At 38.9% G+C, this 16,697-nt stretch overlaps 1 protein-coding gene across 1 annotated transcript in view; it reads left to right on the forward strand.

Moving 5' to 3' along the window:
* The window catches only part of rpa2 (replication protein A2), a 24,542-nt gene continuing 7,845 nt past the window's right edge, over positions 1-16,697 (forward strand). The window contains exons 1-3 of the mRNA XM_055210680.2: positions 1-158; positions 522-604; positions 945-1,046. Coding sequence (XP_055066655.1) covers positions 146-158; positions 522-604; positions 945-1,046 — 198 coding nt within the window. The 5' untranslated portion in view covers positions 1-145. The remainder of the gene's footprint in view (positions 159-521; positions 605-944; positions 1,047-16,697) is intronic.

Here is a 16,697-nt window from a genome sequence, read left to right on the forward strand (position 1 = left end):
CGCATGCGCAGTGTGAGAGCGCGGAATCGAAGCTGTGACGTCACATCAGCGTGCAGTGGATCCGTGGTGGCGGGAGATTTTTGACTGTTTTTGTCATTGTGTTTCATATTTAGCGTAAAAACATTCGCTCTTATTCACGGTTAGCATGTGGAATCAAGGTATGTACCTCATTAATGTTTTTGTGTATTACTTAAAATGTACTGCTTCCGGGTTTTATTCACAAATCGGCTAATCCACAATCCTGAAAGATCTCTGTGCTTGTCATGTAAATGTAACATTATGTTGTTTATATTCTCACTAGTGACTCTAGTGACAAAACTCTAATGTTATATCACATAGTTTAACACAGTCAGCTAAGATACTCATTTCGGTATTTGTTTATGCTTCAATAATAAAAAGTTTATATGTGCTTTGGATATCATGTAACGTTAGCAATTGAGTATGTTCTTTGTTGTTGACGTTACAAATTCACCCATGAAATATTCTTGATTGAAAACAAAAGCGATCTATATATTTGGCAGGTAAATACGGTGAGGCTGGATATACGCAGTCTCCAGGAGGGTTTGGTTCACCAGCTGCATCCCAGGGAGGAGAAAAGAAAGGGGTCAGTCTGCTTCACCTGTCCTGCATATAGAGTCTATCAAAACATGTCCTTCTCATTTCTGATGTTTGTGTAAGGATAGCAGAGCCATTAGAATCATTACATTTCATTTTTTGCATTGTAACATTATTATCAAGCACATCTTTAACCTTGTAACCTTTAACCTACATAATTCATTAAAAATTGTATTATTCTTATCTTTAGGACTATCAGAACATAAATGTACATCTGAAAGTTGACAGTTTGAGCAGATATGCATATTTAAAAATGTAAGCGAAACAGAGATCTTTATTTGATAAACATAGTTCTCTAATACTGGGGTGTGTGTGTGTGTGTGATGTAGAGAACACGAGCACAGCAGATTGTTCCCTGTACAGTGTCCCAGCTGATGTCTGCCGTGCAGGCAGAGGACGTCTTTAAAGTGGGAGAGGTAGAAATCGCACAGGTGAGTTTGTCTGACAGCCTTCAGAGGAAATATGGGTGTGTTCATCATGTCTCATAAAGATGGTCAGTTGTCCATAGAAATATTCTGATACCCCTACTTTCTAGCCCCACCCATTCGGAGCGCGTTTTAACTCCTACGGTGGCCGTGTCATGCCAAGGTTAACATGGCTTCTAGTACAAAGCAAAACCAATGTAAAGTAATGAACAATTTATAGTGTCCTTTGCCTGTGATCCGTCATAGCCAGTGTTGGGTAAGTTATTTAAAAAAAGTAATCCACTACAAATTACTAATTACTACTTTAAAATTGTAATTTGATTACATTACTGATTACTACATGCAAAAAGTAATCTAATTACTAATTACTTTACTTTTAAGTTACTTTGACAACATAAAATGTAAAAAAGCTACAAAGTGAAACTGTCAGAAACAAGGACGGATGAACCCAAACGCAGGCGATGACAGGGGTGAACAGAAAACATGTTATTATAACACAAACAAAACAAGAGCCCACGTGGGGGCAGAACAAACACGGAATACTGACAGATGACTTAAACTAGACTTGACTATGATTCTAACACTAGACAGAATCACACAGTAACAGTACAAAATGAACGAGCACATGACTAGGAACACAATGGCATTTAATATAAAAAAACTAAACAGGATAAGGAGAAAACAAGTGAGGGTAATGAACTTATGATTAAACTATTAACAGGGAGAAGAAGGGGGCGGAGACAAGAGACGAGACACCGAAGGTCATATTTGAATGCTTAAAGCTATTTTGGTGTGATTTGCACTCTCCTAAAATTGCTGGTCATAATGATGCAGAAATATTTGTAGCTTTTATAATAAGTTACAGATGTTTAAAATTTCTCATTAAACATTCTACATTTATTAACATCTATCTATCTATCTATCTATCTATCTATCTATCTATGCACATTCATTCGCGGTCGCGGAGACAGAAACTAGAGTTTTAACACGTCATCGCATTCGCGAGGGCTTTTTGGTCAAGTTAAAGATTGTTAATATTCATGTTAGTTCGTTAAATATAACAATCAAAAGTTGTTTTGGTAATTGTTTAAATAAACATATGATTAATTAATGCAAGTGCACGCATTGAGCTCATGATTAAATAACATAGTTAAATAATGTTAACAAAGAAAACCTTATTGTACATTAGTAATTTAAAAACACACCTGTACAATCGCTTCTGGCAGACCAGATGTCATCGCGCAAAGCCCACTTTTTTGGACATGTATTGTCTGAATTCCACTTGAATGATCAACCACCGCTCACACAGCATCTATTTGCTTGCATCTCCGACGAGTGATTATGCACATGCTCGTTACTTACGTTGCGCGCATGCTCGTTAACAGACTCTGCGAGCATGCTCGTTAACAGACATTGCTGAGCAACGGCAAAACGTCATTTTAAAATACATTTTAATTAATTTTTCAACACTTAATTTGTAACGCTAGTAACGTAATTTTGTTGTCATTGGAACTGTAATCAAATTACATACATTTAAAATGTAAAGCGTTACGTTACTGCGTTATCAGGAAAAGTAATTAGAGTACAGTAATGCGTTACATAGTAACGCGTTATACCCAACTCTGGTCATAGCACATAGATTTATGTTAAACATGGAAAAAGTCAGATTTTCGTGATATGTCCGCTTTAAATCACATACAAAAAGCAACCATAAACATAGCTTTGACACTCCTTTTTCATTGACGCAAGGAAAAATATCCCAGGGGCTGTTACACTTCATATTAAGATGTGTTTTCGTCGATCGAATCACAAGTGGACAAGAGAGACACATCACGTTTACACTTGGTATTTAAATCCGTCTCTTTTGTCTATTTTCGACCGCTTCTCTCCAGATTACTGAGGGGATGTTCTGTGGACGAGTCCCTCTTTTGTCATTTAAACAAGAGGGGGAGTAATGGCAGGTTTAAATGGACACAAACTAATATTATTTTAGGGTCCAATGCTTGTGTTGTAAGTAAACATGTTACACAATGTTTTGTCCGTGTATATGTAAGAGCTTTCTCTGATATTTCAGTGCAATTGCTGAAATAAGATTGCACAACTTTCAAATGCGTGTAAATTGAAACTAACGAAAGACGCGCAAATCAGCCGCTTTGGTTTTATCAATGAAGTATAAAAATAGTGCTGTACACCGTGTGTTAGCACTAGAGGTCAGAAAAGATGTAAAACATTGATCTGAGTACCTCAGATTACACAAATGGCGGAGAGACGGCGTGTGGCTGTTTGAACACATTCATGCGCGTTTACACTAACAAGACCTAGTGTTATGTATGAATTAGGGGTGGGCGATATGACCAAAATCTTCTATCACGATAGGATTAATTTTATATCATGATAACGATATGTATCACGGTAGAGTTTTTTAAATGTTTTAATAAGGTTTAAATCTTTAATACCATAGAAATGTTCATAATTCTCACAAAAAGCATAGAAAGAAGATAAAAACAAACAAAAATCAAGCTCTCTGAAGATAAACAGTCAATGATATAAGAATGATAATAAATAATTATGCATGTATGTATAGGCCTATATATATTTTTATTTAAGGTAGAAAAGTGATTTAATCAGGAGCAGTGAGAGATTTTCTCTCAATGCTGTTTGATTAACACGAGTGACAGACAGGAGCAAAATTAGGTAACTTCCCCTTTAAGACCAAAGTCCGGATCTAATACACTGTTACACATGCGCTTTCTCTGTAAGAGAAAGCTGTTTACTTTCTCTTAAGACCTAACTGGTCGTGTTTATGAGGATGCTTGCAAAGACGGGAATTTTGACGCATATGTCTATTTAAGGCCAGCGTGAAAAATGCTAACGAGCTTAATGAGCAGCGGCCGCGCGACTTGCGCGCTCCTCACAGACAGAAAGAGCAGCGGTTGCGCGACTTGTCCGCTCTTGACACACAGAAAGAACGCACGCATACAGATCTGTTGTCTGTTTCAATGGCTTAAAATATATATTTTTTTAAACTGCAGTGCTTAAATACATGTACAAACGTTACGTTTTCGCGACCACACGCATAGGAGCGTGACATGGGCACGTAACCTCGATAGAAACGATAGTACAAAATCTCTACCGGTTGACAAATTTCTACCGGTTAATTATGTCTACCGGTTTATCGCCCACCCCTAGTATGAATATGCTGAATTACCTGTGGAGAAGATAGAAAGCAGCCAACTTCGGCGTCTCTTGATCCTCATGAACTGTTTCCATCTTGAAAAACTAACATTACTACAATATTGACTTTGGTCTTGATGTTTTTCCTGTCGCGTTGTCGTTTAAAATCTCTTTCGCTTCCTTTAGCAACTTGTTTTAATGTCCTCGAGAATAGGTCTTCAACAGGCTTTCAAATCTGCCTCAAATCAAAGCATTAGATCGCGGATTTATCACGGTGTGCAGCTATTTCTCAATCTGAAGGTCGCATAAGCAGGCTGCATACGTCATCAAGCCTGGTTTATTTAAGTTTACTGAGCATTACATTCGCAAGTCATAAGCATATTACATCAATTTACAATTAACTAAGAATAATTGTCAGCTTTATAATTGTTAATATTCTGAAATAAGACATCTTGATGACGTATGCCGCCTACACATGCAACCTCGGGAGGCTTTAGCTTCATTGAGAACGGCCAGCGTGAGTGTAGACTGAAAGCGCGAAAGGCGGAGCTTGAATTTCAGGAATGTCCCTCGTCAGCGAATGTATTTCAAAGATGGAGGCACAACATGGATTCAGCCAGACTCGCCTGTATGTATTTTAAATAGCAGATTATACACTTAAAAGAATACTTTGATTAGTAGGTGGAAGTTAATTACACGTGAATGAGCACATATTTTTGATGGGTTTTTGCAAAAAATTAACTAAAAAAACTACACAGTGTAGCTTTAAAGTAAAACACCTATTGAATTGACAAATTTGAGAAACCAAAGACATGAACAAGACTTAACAACAATTCTTCGGTATGCCTAATATAAATAGTGATGTAGATCATTTAAGGCAGAGCATGACAAGTGGTTTTCGAAGATGCATTTGGCATGCATGAAAATATCTGTTCACTGTTGACCACTTGTGGTTAAATTATCTTAGACGGATGTTAGTAGCATGCGTGCACGGGGCTAGTAAAGTCAAACATGAAACATTTATAGAGCTCTTCTAATAATAAAAACAGTGCTAGAGAATAGCCTATTGTGATCTATGAGACTGTTTACACCTCGTATTAAGATGTGTTTTGGTCAACTGCAAAATACATGTGTAAATTGGGTGAAAAACATTTTGAGCTGGCCCACTTTTGACCACAACATGTGATTGGATCGCCTTTGTTTAGAAGCGCATGTGGTCAAATGTGTTCGAGCAGCCAAAAAAGACAGCTACTCTCTGCCTATCGATCTAATGCGTAATGTACCAAGCACAATGACTTTTGACTAGCGTGAACCCACAGTGTGCGGTTTTAGCCGGTCATTGATAAAATTAAAGGGTCTTTCAGTATGGTTTCTTTTTGCAAACGTGTGAAAGTTGCAGGAACTTATTTCATTAATTGCTCTGAAATATCCAAGATCTGGCATGTACATTGTGCAGCATCTTTACTAACAACACAAGCAGCAGCACTCTGACATAATATTAGTGTCCACAAAAATGACTTCTTATCAAAAAAAATTCTGCCATCTATCTCAGATTAAGATGGTATTTCCTACCGGCAGTGGATGAACTGATATCACCCGCATGGTTTTTTAATGTAATAGCTGATAAGCTTCATATGTATGTATGTTGTGCATTTGTCTTGCTCATTGCTTGTTTACTTTTTTTTTATGCACTACTCTGACGAGTCTGGTCCCGCTCACACAGCGAAACCCATTTGTTTCTCGAGTTATTCTGTGTTTGCGTCTCACCACCATGCGCATTCACACATATGCTCCTAAATAAATTTTTTAATTCACGCCTAATTATTTTTAGTCACAAATGCGAGTGAAATGCTCACACCGTCAAGCCCTGCCAGGCCTTTGATCTCAGGCCCACCACAACATTATTGTTGGCATACTTGACAATGATGGTGGAGTTTGAAGTGAATAAACCGTTGTAGATTAAGTACAACTTGCTTCGGACACAACCCTGAGGGTCTCCAGTAGTGATTGACTGATACTGATTTTTTTATGATATGCTTATGTGCCAGATAACCGAACCGATTTTTATTTGCTGTTATACTACTGTTTTTGACACAATTACAACACCACTAGTGAACCCTTGCATAAAAAGTAATAAATAGAGGGGTCTGAAAGAGTGAAGAATAAAATTAATTTAAGAATAATACACTGGAATAATACATTGTAAGGACAGTAACAAAACCGCTTGTATGTCAATGAATTTCTTGGTATTTTATGTCAGAATTATTAATATTTTGAAAATAATACTTATGATGGCTGTTGACAAAGCGCTGTTTATCTATGCATTTACTCACGCATTAATTGCATCAAACTGCAATAGCTCGCGGAGGTAATAAATAATGAATTAATTTCCACATATATTTATTTAGATGTTTTAGCTAAATAATGTTTATCTAGTAAATGTTAATATAACTTAGGGTCAATTATGGTTAAAATTAGCTACATGCGTTGGCTGTGCTTCAGCCTTCAACCCGGTGAGTGAACATGAGCGTGATTTTACGAGGCTAAGGATGAGCATAAATAACAGAAAAACTAATTTAATTCAGTGTTTTTGATTTCCCACAAGCATAAATTCATGGCTGTTTCATTCATGTAAAGTTACGTTGTTATTGGTACAGGATTTGATGGATCAGTCTACGTGACTCTTAGCCAAGCTGCGTACATTGCATATTAAGCATTTATAACACATCTCATCTGTGAATTAATGGCTGTTATGTTAAATACGTTGATTAATTAACGAAAAGTAAGTATACTCCTTTTCCAAAGTCTTTTTAATGAAGTCGCGTCACTATGCCGTCATATTGGCTGTGCACGCTCTTGTAGTCTCTTCTCCTTAGTCTCCTGTGATAAAATGGCAATCCAGCACGCAATTCTCAAAACACCCACAAGATGGCGGCGTTTATCTGTCAATCCACTGATCTAAATAAATGACTGGATTACGCCTGATGTCACAATTGTGAAGCCACCAGGTCGCCATGTTGCTATGCACAAACATTCTATTAAATAAATAGGATGTTATCAGATTTTAATGATAAAACATCATTTTACCAGTCTCTGCATTTATATCTAAAGTATCCCTATGCGTTATTACAACGCAAACGTCCTAAGCATGTACATAGTTATTTATTGAAAGTTACATTCTACTTTTTAAACAGTTATTATACATTCATCTTCATTACATATCAGATCAGCGGACAGACTGCATCATATTTATTATTAATGATAAACGTGCGCATTCTGAAATCTAAATAAATAATCATGCTTTATACCGTTTGCTGGGTTTGTAATTGTGATATGTTAAACAGTATTGTATGTATAGTAAAATGCGTTAACAATGTTATGGCATGTATTTTGAAACAGTTAAGATAACGTTTTAAACCGTGGTTAAACTTACATTTGATTATCAATATAAAAATATCACCCAATTTTGATGCCGCTATGCTTATAAAAAGCAATAGAATATAAGTTTTCTTTACAACTTATTCCAAAAAATAATGTTGACCGTGTACCTTAATTTCAAAAAACTTTATTTACACCTGTGTCATTAACAGAATGCAGAAGATACTCACCTTAACATTTTCTATAAATCCCTTATTCTGCCCAATTAAAACATAAAAACATATGTCCGTACCGATGTTAAACACTTTTATACAATATTATACAGTTGGTCTATTAGCTAGTTTATTTCTGCATCAAATTATTTTTACTCAACATGGATTGGATCTAATTAACATTCAACGGACCAACATAGTAAGAGAGGCACAAATTAGGCTAAAACAAATATAACAAGACAACATGACAACCTTCAAAGGTGGTTTTTGCTATTCAGCATTTCTTTTATTAACAACATTAACTCATTTTTTTAAACACATAATGGATTTCTTTAATAAACATAAATAATGCCAGTGCTATTGCTTTAAACAGAGTATAAATATTGCTACTTCAAAAAAAGTTGGACTTCTTTACCCCACTAAAGTGCAGTCTGTTTCTTTTGTTGTCCAAGACATTTAAGCCAGCTCAACAAAGGTTTTCTGTCGGTGCTTAAGTATAGTGCACACCAGAACAATAAATAATTTTAATTGAACAACAACTCATTGCCCTTATGCGGTTAATTAATAAACAATCGGTATCGGCCTTTCTTGTGTAATTGCCGATATGCCGATGGTTTCAAATTCATAAAAAATGGGGCGATAAATATTGGTGGCCGATACATCGGTGCATCACTAATGATTTTGAATGTAAGTCAATGACATCCTCTGCCGGATGGGAATACCAAGATGGCGGCTCGAACTCTGCGATGGCTTCACCTCTTGTGATACGTTAAGCGTTCTATGCGCAGTCCAGTCATTTATATAAATTACTGGGTCAATCCAAATGTACAAAACCAATTCCCAATAATGGGGAAAATATTGGGATTCAGATATATTGGTCGATAGCCTCCAGTGCTTAGTTTGAGGAAAGGTGAGACGTGTTGGCCTACTCTTACTGCGTGTGGTCTGTTAGTCAAGGAGTTGCAGATCCATAAACTTTAGTGTTTCCCCTACCATTATATAAGGGGGGCGCCCCGCCCCCCTTGAAGGTCAAGTATATTTTATTTGATTTTCTTTATAGCGCCAGATAACAAATTGTTATTTTATTAAACAAACTAAATAGCCCTCAAGTAATATGTTATTTATCTTATTTCTACGATGGCATGTCTTTTTGTCTGTGTTTGCGCATTTAAAATTATCCAATTGAGTGCGCACATTTATATTTTACTGTTCGGCTTAATTCACTGAATGCGCGCTCTGTCATGTTGCGTGCAGCGCACGCCTCATAACTGAAAAGGTGACGGTGTTTTCCCACACACACGTCATACCTGCAAACTAGTCGCTTTTCGGCGAAAATCGCCGTTTTGAATTGAAAAAGGTCATCCACGTGAATCATGTAGATCCAAAGAGTTTTTGGTTTTTTCGGGGGGGGGGGGGGGGGGGTCTCAACTTCCCATAAACGGGAGTTTATGTCATGTTATTTCAACGGGAGTTTCAAAAACCTACTGCGGTCTGCTTCACAAAAACAATAAAAGCTCTTGGGTCATCACGTGAGGTCATCACAGTGTGGTTAAGGTTAGGATAGCCGATTGGTCAATGGATGGGAGCTGAACAAATGGGGTTAAGTGAAGGGCGGGTCTTTGCGTTGCCAGCATCTTCTCTAAAAAGGCCTTGGCTCAGCTTTCCCCGCGAATTAAACTTTTCACGCTACCGCTACCCACCAGAGGCCGTTTAAGGAGGATAAATTCTGTGGTGATACTTTAATGGACACTGACGTTAGTTTTGAGGTTAGTTTTGAGGCACTTTTGCAGCGCTTGTCTGATTGCTGCAGGTTTTTGAAAATATAAGCCATTCTTGCTGCTCATAAAGGGTTTAAACATTGACATGCGCTCTTTTATATGTCAATGGCATTAATTAGGCATCGTTTAAAGGCGGAAATCTGTAACTGTTCAGATGCATACTAGTTCAAGATAATTTGCGATTTATAGATTTCACATCTGAAAGAAAGGGGTACGCGCGTTTTCTGTGCGTGCGTTTGTTTTGTGAATCACACGTACGCGTTTTTGATAAATGATCGTAAGGGGCTTTTAAGGGGCTTTTTACACCTGGTCACTTCATGCGTTTTCTTTGATCGGAGTTTTGTGAGTGCTTTTCCCGTCATGGACCTGCATTAAATCACCGCGCTGTCACTCTCCTGCTGCGCTGTACTGCGAGCTTCAGCTCATGCCGAGCAAGGAGAAGCAAGTCCCCTGCCCAACATACAGTACAACATACAGTAAGTGCTGCCTATTGTTGCATAAACATTATCTTAAGTTTTTTTTAAAGCGGAGTAATAAATAGTGTATTTACATTTTTGGGGGTGGTAAAAGATCGGATTCATATCCATTTTGCCAAAACGCATTTATGTGGCCAAATGTAAATGGAACAGTTTTAACAAATCAGATAACGTTAGCTATCCGATCAGAGAAAACACATGAAGTGACCAGGTGTAAAAAGGCGCTAAGATCAAATGTACACTGGTTTCAGGCCCCTGCTCTGGCAGTTAAAGTGTATGTTGCAGGTTAACCACCACTGTCGATTAATGGGTACATAAATCACTCAAGATATGTGTATAATTTTTAAAATGTCTCAAAAATGGGCTTAAAGACCACTTTTTTTACGTTTTTGGTATTAACGGTTTTTTTAACGCAATTCTGCGATGACGTCACGTTGGGGAGAAGTGGAGAAAGACTCAGCCAGAGCCATAGAGATAGATGAGACATTTATTGCTATTTAATACTTACTTATATAATTTGGAAATCATATATACATCGTAGGAAATATATAATGTGTTGTACTGCAAAGTTACCTTGCTAATTATTATTTATGATATATGTGGAGATAAATAAAACTTCGCAAATCTGCTGATTTGATCCATTCATGTCCTGACCACCAGGCTAGAGATTTTTAAACATCCTTAATCCACACTTACTAGTCTATCAAATAATATCTCAAATATATTGTTTTGTGAAATAAAAGGATGCTTTGTTATATTGTTTATGCGATTATAACGAATCACACGATCATTTTATGCAGCAGCAGTCAGCAGCTGCAGCACACTCGGATCCGACCGCATACATACTGTAATAAACAGGCATTCAGCGGCTTTTTACATCACGACAGGCTAAGCCATTTGAGGAGGAACCGCTCATTGATCACCGTATTTTTATAAATCCTGTACATGTTTGGACCTGCCGAACAGGTTGAGCACTTTTATATACTTTATTGAGCAGAGAGGCTGCCTGCACAGTTTGACCAGCGGGCTGCGGGAACCGGCGCACATCACGCCGCCAGACGGTGTTGCTAATATAACTCGAAATGTATAACTATTATCAGATCGGCCCGGGAAAGTCCCGACTCTCTCGATTGCCATTCCGCTACTGGCTGTAAGAAAGTGAGTTCGTTTGGGTCGCTGGTCCCCGCGAACAGACGTGACGTGCTTCACTCACCTTCCAGGATTAGAGACATGCTGCCAAAACCGTTTGTGCTGAAGATCGCATAAAGTTACACCCATTTCAGGCAGGATCATGGACCCCCTCAAGCCAGCATGCACGAGTATGTTAATTGTTTGTTTACTTTCTACACGAAGATATGCTAACCTTATGCTATCTGGCTGTCTGCCTATCTCTCTATACTAGCCTATCCATCTGTCTGTCTGTCTATCTATCTGTCTGTCTGTCTGTCTGTCTGTCTATCTATCTATCTATCTATCTATCTATCTATCTATCTATCTATCTATCTATCTATAATCTGCGCTATCAGAACTGTACTTTACTCGTCTTTCTATAGTCATTCTCAATGCTCTCAAGGCGGCTTTGGTCAATTCTCTCCCCAGCGTGACGTCATACAGTGCGTTGTGAGGGAAAGGAGAATCATTGCAAATTGCTGTACTTTTTCATACTTTTTCGGGTTTTGTGATACCCAACAACATAAAATACAATGGATAACAGTTTAAATGTTTATTATCAACAAGCAAATTGCACAAATTCGTTGAAAAATTTTACCTGCAAAACGCCCTTTAAGTTAGCCTTAAAGGAAAACACCACCGTTTTTTAATATTTTACTATGTTCTTACCTCAACTTACAGTTGTGTTCAAAATTATTCAACCCCAACTGAAATTGATTGTTTTGGCCGGTTTGACATTGATTTTGATCATTCAGTCATCCTGCTTACAATTACATCAAAGAGGCATGTGTAGGTCAGACAAATATAACATAAAATTTATAATGAAATAACCACAAATGTCTTTTCTGTGCTCACATCATTATCAGTTTTATTCAACCCCCAAGTGACATTCAATCTTAGTACTTAGTACAACATCCTTTTACAGTTAAAACAGCTTTTAAACGTGAAGCATAGCTTGACAGTGTCTTGCAGCGATCTACGGGTATCTTCGCCCATTCATCATGGGCAAAAGCCTCCAGTTCAGTCACATTCTTAGGCTTGCGCACTGCAACTGCTTTCTTTAAGTCCCACCAGAGGTTCTCAATCGGATTTAAGTCTGGTGACTGCGATGGCCACTTCAAAATGTTCCAGCCTTTTTTCTGCAACCATGCTCTAGTGGATTTGGAGTAGTGTTGGGCGATATGCCCTATTTTCAGATCGTCCTATCGTCAGCCTGTGAGATCGGCGATACACGATATTATCGGGGGGCGGGGCAGTAGTTTACTCATTTTTTTATATGTTAATATTTTACTCATTATAACAAGTCACTTGATGGGTGGACAAAAAAAGAACAAGAGCAACACCGTCATGACCGCAACCTTCTTAAACCTGATGCCATTAATGCGAGCGCGTCATTAAAACCCTATCATGATTACTTAATAACTGTAAAAACATGCATCTGCGCACCCACACACACGTGCGCGCACACACAAACAATTCAATGCATTGGTTTAGTGCTGTTGCAGAAGACTACACGTGTCAAGCAGTGGTGCTCTCATGAGGTGCCTTTTTAAACGCATCGGTCCAGCGGAACGCGATCATATTTTAAACACAATCATATATTAAACACGAGGGACGTGTTGCTACAACTCATTGAAATGCATATCATAAACAGGATTAATACCTAGTGATCTGCCTTCGGACAGAGCGCAGCTCTCTGCACGTAGGCGAGAGTGAGAGAGAGGCGCTAATATGCAGGGGGTCATATTTTAAACAAAAAGTACAGTTTGCCGCAGCTCGCTTGAAACGCATTAAACTGAACAAATACATAAGGATTACTACTTTAGTTTATGTTTAGACTTCGGACAGATGCGAGAGCGCATGCACATGAGACAGAGAGAAGCGCAGCTGCTCATGACGCGGCGTGCTGGATTTAGTGGTAGAAGGAGACCAAGACGCGCGCATTAAGTGCAGGTACGTGCAAGAAGGAATTCTCTCTTTACAAGCTCTCCGCGTAAAGTGAAGCCCACAAACCCTCATGTGAGGAAAAGCATGCATTGTGGGTGTTAATATAAAACTATGATGATAATAATAATAACCATTCGCCAACTATCGTCATGACCTATCGCCATGAAAGCCTGCCATTGGCGATATGTCTGAAGATCGTCGATACACGATACTATCGTCTATCGGCACAACCCTAATTTGGAGGTATGCTTGGGATCATTGTCCTGTTGAAAGGTCCAACGTCTCCCAAGCCTCAGGTTTGTGACGGACTGCAACACATTGTCATCCAATATCTCCTGGTACTGAAGAGAATTCATGGTACCTTGCACACGCTGAAGTTTCCCTGTACCTGCAGAAGCAAAACAGCCCCAAAGCATGATTGACCCCCCACCATGCTTCACAGTAGGCAAGGTGTTCTTTTCTTCATAGGCCTTGTTTTTCCTCCTCCAAACATAGCGTTGATCCATGGGCCCAAACAGTTCTAATTTTCCACAGAACACTATCCTAAAACTTCTGTGGTTTGTCCACATGACTTTTGGCATACTGCAGTCGACTCTTCTTATTCTTTGGAGACAGCAAGGGGGTGCGCCTGGGAGTTCTGGCATGGGGGCCTTCAGTACGCAGGGTGCGCCATATTGTCTGAGCAGAAACTTCAGTACCCACATCTGACAAATCTTTTCTCAGTTCCTCAGCAGTCACACGGGGACTTTTTTCCACTCTACGCTTCAGATAGCGCACAGCAGTCGCAGTTAGCATCTTTTTTCTGCCACGACCAGGAAGCGTTTCAACAGTGCCCTTTGCCTTGAATTTGCGAATGATGCTTCCTATGGTGTCTCTTGGTATGTTTAACATCTTTGCAATCTTCTTATAGCCGATGCCCTTCCTGTGAAGATTAATCACCTCTTCTCTTGTCTTCCTGGACCATTCTTTTGACTTCACCATGTTTGTAACCACACCAGTAAATGTTTAGAAGGAGTTGAGTATCACAGTCATTTTAAAGCTGCCTAATTGGTGCTTATTAGGCTTTATTGCTGTTCCCTGACATCCATAGGTGTTTTCAATACCTGATTGAAAACACTTCAATGAACCTCTGTTCTTCAGAGTGGTAGTTCTTTAAGGGGTTGAATAATTGTGTCAATGAAGAATTCACAAAAGAAACATTTACTACTATATTACAAAACCAATTGATGTCATTTTAGTTGCATATGGTTCTTTAAGAAGTCATTGTAGGATTTCATTCTGAATACAATTACAAATGTACACTAAATTCCCTAAAACCCTTAACAGCATTGGGGGTTGAATAATTTTGAACACAACTGTAGATGAATTAATACATGCCTATCTTTTTTCAAAGCGTGCACATTAGGCTTGCCGCGATAGTCGGTGAAACGGTGATAACCGGTGCTTCAGCCTCTCACCGGTTAGATCACTTGCCCACCGCGACACCGTCTTTCACCGTCGTTTTGATATTTTCGTGTAATTTAATCATTTAGTTTCGTTAGAGAGAGCAAACTGAATGTGTCTGGTGCCTGAATTCAGCAGAGCTGAACGCGCGTCATATCACAGAGCAGCCGCAGGTGTCAGATTTCATTTATTTTTGTCAGAGTTTGCGAGGCGAGCTGACTGACCAGACGAAGGCAGAAGCCGCGTGCTTACTCGTTTTTGTTATAATATACATATATGATGTTTAATATAAGCGAGATCATTTTGTTGTTGTGTTTATCATCAAGAAAAATATTAAACCCATCATTCAAGCAGTGCTTTATGGAGAAGTAGCCGGTTGCTCTGCTTGGGACTGGCTGGTTCTTTGAGAATTACCTGCGCACATTGACTCAAGCACTTAATTATACCAGCTGTTGCACTCGCATTGCACGCAAATTCATACGCGATTTAACGCAGCGTGCGCAAGTGCTGCATTTAAACAGTTGCGTAATTCAAAAGTGAAAGTAAAATGCACACGTCTGCATGCGCATTTATAAGCCCCTCCCACACGGTGACACCGGTATCACCGGGTTTGTGGCGCGCTGATTAACCGGTGGGAAAATTACGTCACCGCGGCAACCCTAGTGCACATTTAATCTTTGTACAATGCTTCATGAATGTGTTAGCATTTAGCCTAGCCCCATTCATTCCTATGGCTCCAAACAAAAGTTTTATTTTGTGCCACCATACTTACCCGTGTATCTACTCATGTAACAGCCTTTAAATAGGGAAAACATGGAAGTGTTTGGTGGCTTCTAAATTCATCCGTGTTATGAATGCTAACACATTCACAAGTCGCTGTACAAAGATTAAAAGTTCACGCATTAAAAAAAGATAATTTACCATTCACCAGTTGTAACCCTTATTTTCTGTTTCGGGGGGTGGGGGGGGGGTGTTGCGGGCGCGTATACAATGTGTCACCTTTTTCAGGCCTTCTGAGTTTGCAGGTATGACACGTGCGCATTCTCTCCCTCTCTATCATGCTGTATAGTAGCTATGTGTGTAAGAGTAACAGTGTAACAGTGTATGCTGTCATATTTCTGAATTTGCATCGATTTGTCTGCGCTATTAGGCTATGCGACCAGGGCTTGACATTAACACCCGCCAAATGCAGGTAGGGTAGATTTCGGATGTGGCGGGTAAGACAGCCAATCCCACTAGCCACTTTGGCTGGTTGAATATTTTTTTTAATTGTAGTTTTCTTAAAAGTTATGCGAAATTATAAACAATGTGCAATGACACTGGGAAACTACAACTCCCATTAGCACTCCCTGCACCCAGCGCAACGTACTGAGACGCGCGCACGATGCAGCGGAGGCTCGCGTTGCGGAACAAGCGCCAACGTTTTACCAGAGAGAGCGCAAAAGCTGATGGATTTGCGAATGCACGGGACGCAGTCTGAGCGCATACACGCACACTTTGGGAAGGATAAAACAATTGCATGGAAGTGACTGAAGAGATTTAAAGTGTGTGCACACTCTCTGGGCAAGAGCGGAGAGAAATTCATAGCGCATACCTGAATGCACACGTCCCAGTTTTGTCCGAAATCAAAGGAAACCCACAAGAGGAGAGGTTCGCGCATCATTTTAATGTAGGCTACTTTGTTCAAAAATAATACCCTCTTGACATTTGCCATTTAAAGTCTTAAATAACTTTTAACAGAAACCATGATTAAGCATATACATTTTACTGCTGTTGTTAATAAATATTTACAGTTTGTCTAGGGTTTTTGTGTTTAACTTTTTAGTTAATCTTCTACACCGCGCTCCACTGTTAATATATTAATTTAAAGTTGATCTATTTATGCCTTTCTAGAATGTTTTTCATGCACCCAAATATATGATATATATCTATACTGATATTAACAGCTAAATAATGTAGTCTTAACTTGGGTGGTCAGTCTGCATTTGAAAGTCAATCTGCATCTAATCTAGCTAAATCGAGTACAATTACTCAAAGTCATTTAAGGATGCCAAAGTCAAGTTTAATCATATAAAATGT

The sequence above is a fragment of the Misgurnus anguillicaudatus genome, chromosome 10 (assembly GCF_027580225.2).
Source record: "Misgurnus anguillicaudatus chromosome 10, ASM2758022v2, whole genome shotgun sequence".
Lineage (NCBI taxonomy): Eukaryota > Metazoa > Chordata > Actinopteri > Cypriniformes > Cobitidae > Misgurnus > Misgurnus anguillicaudatus.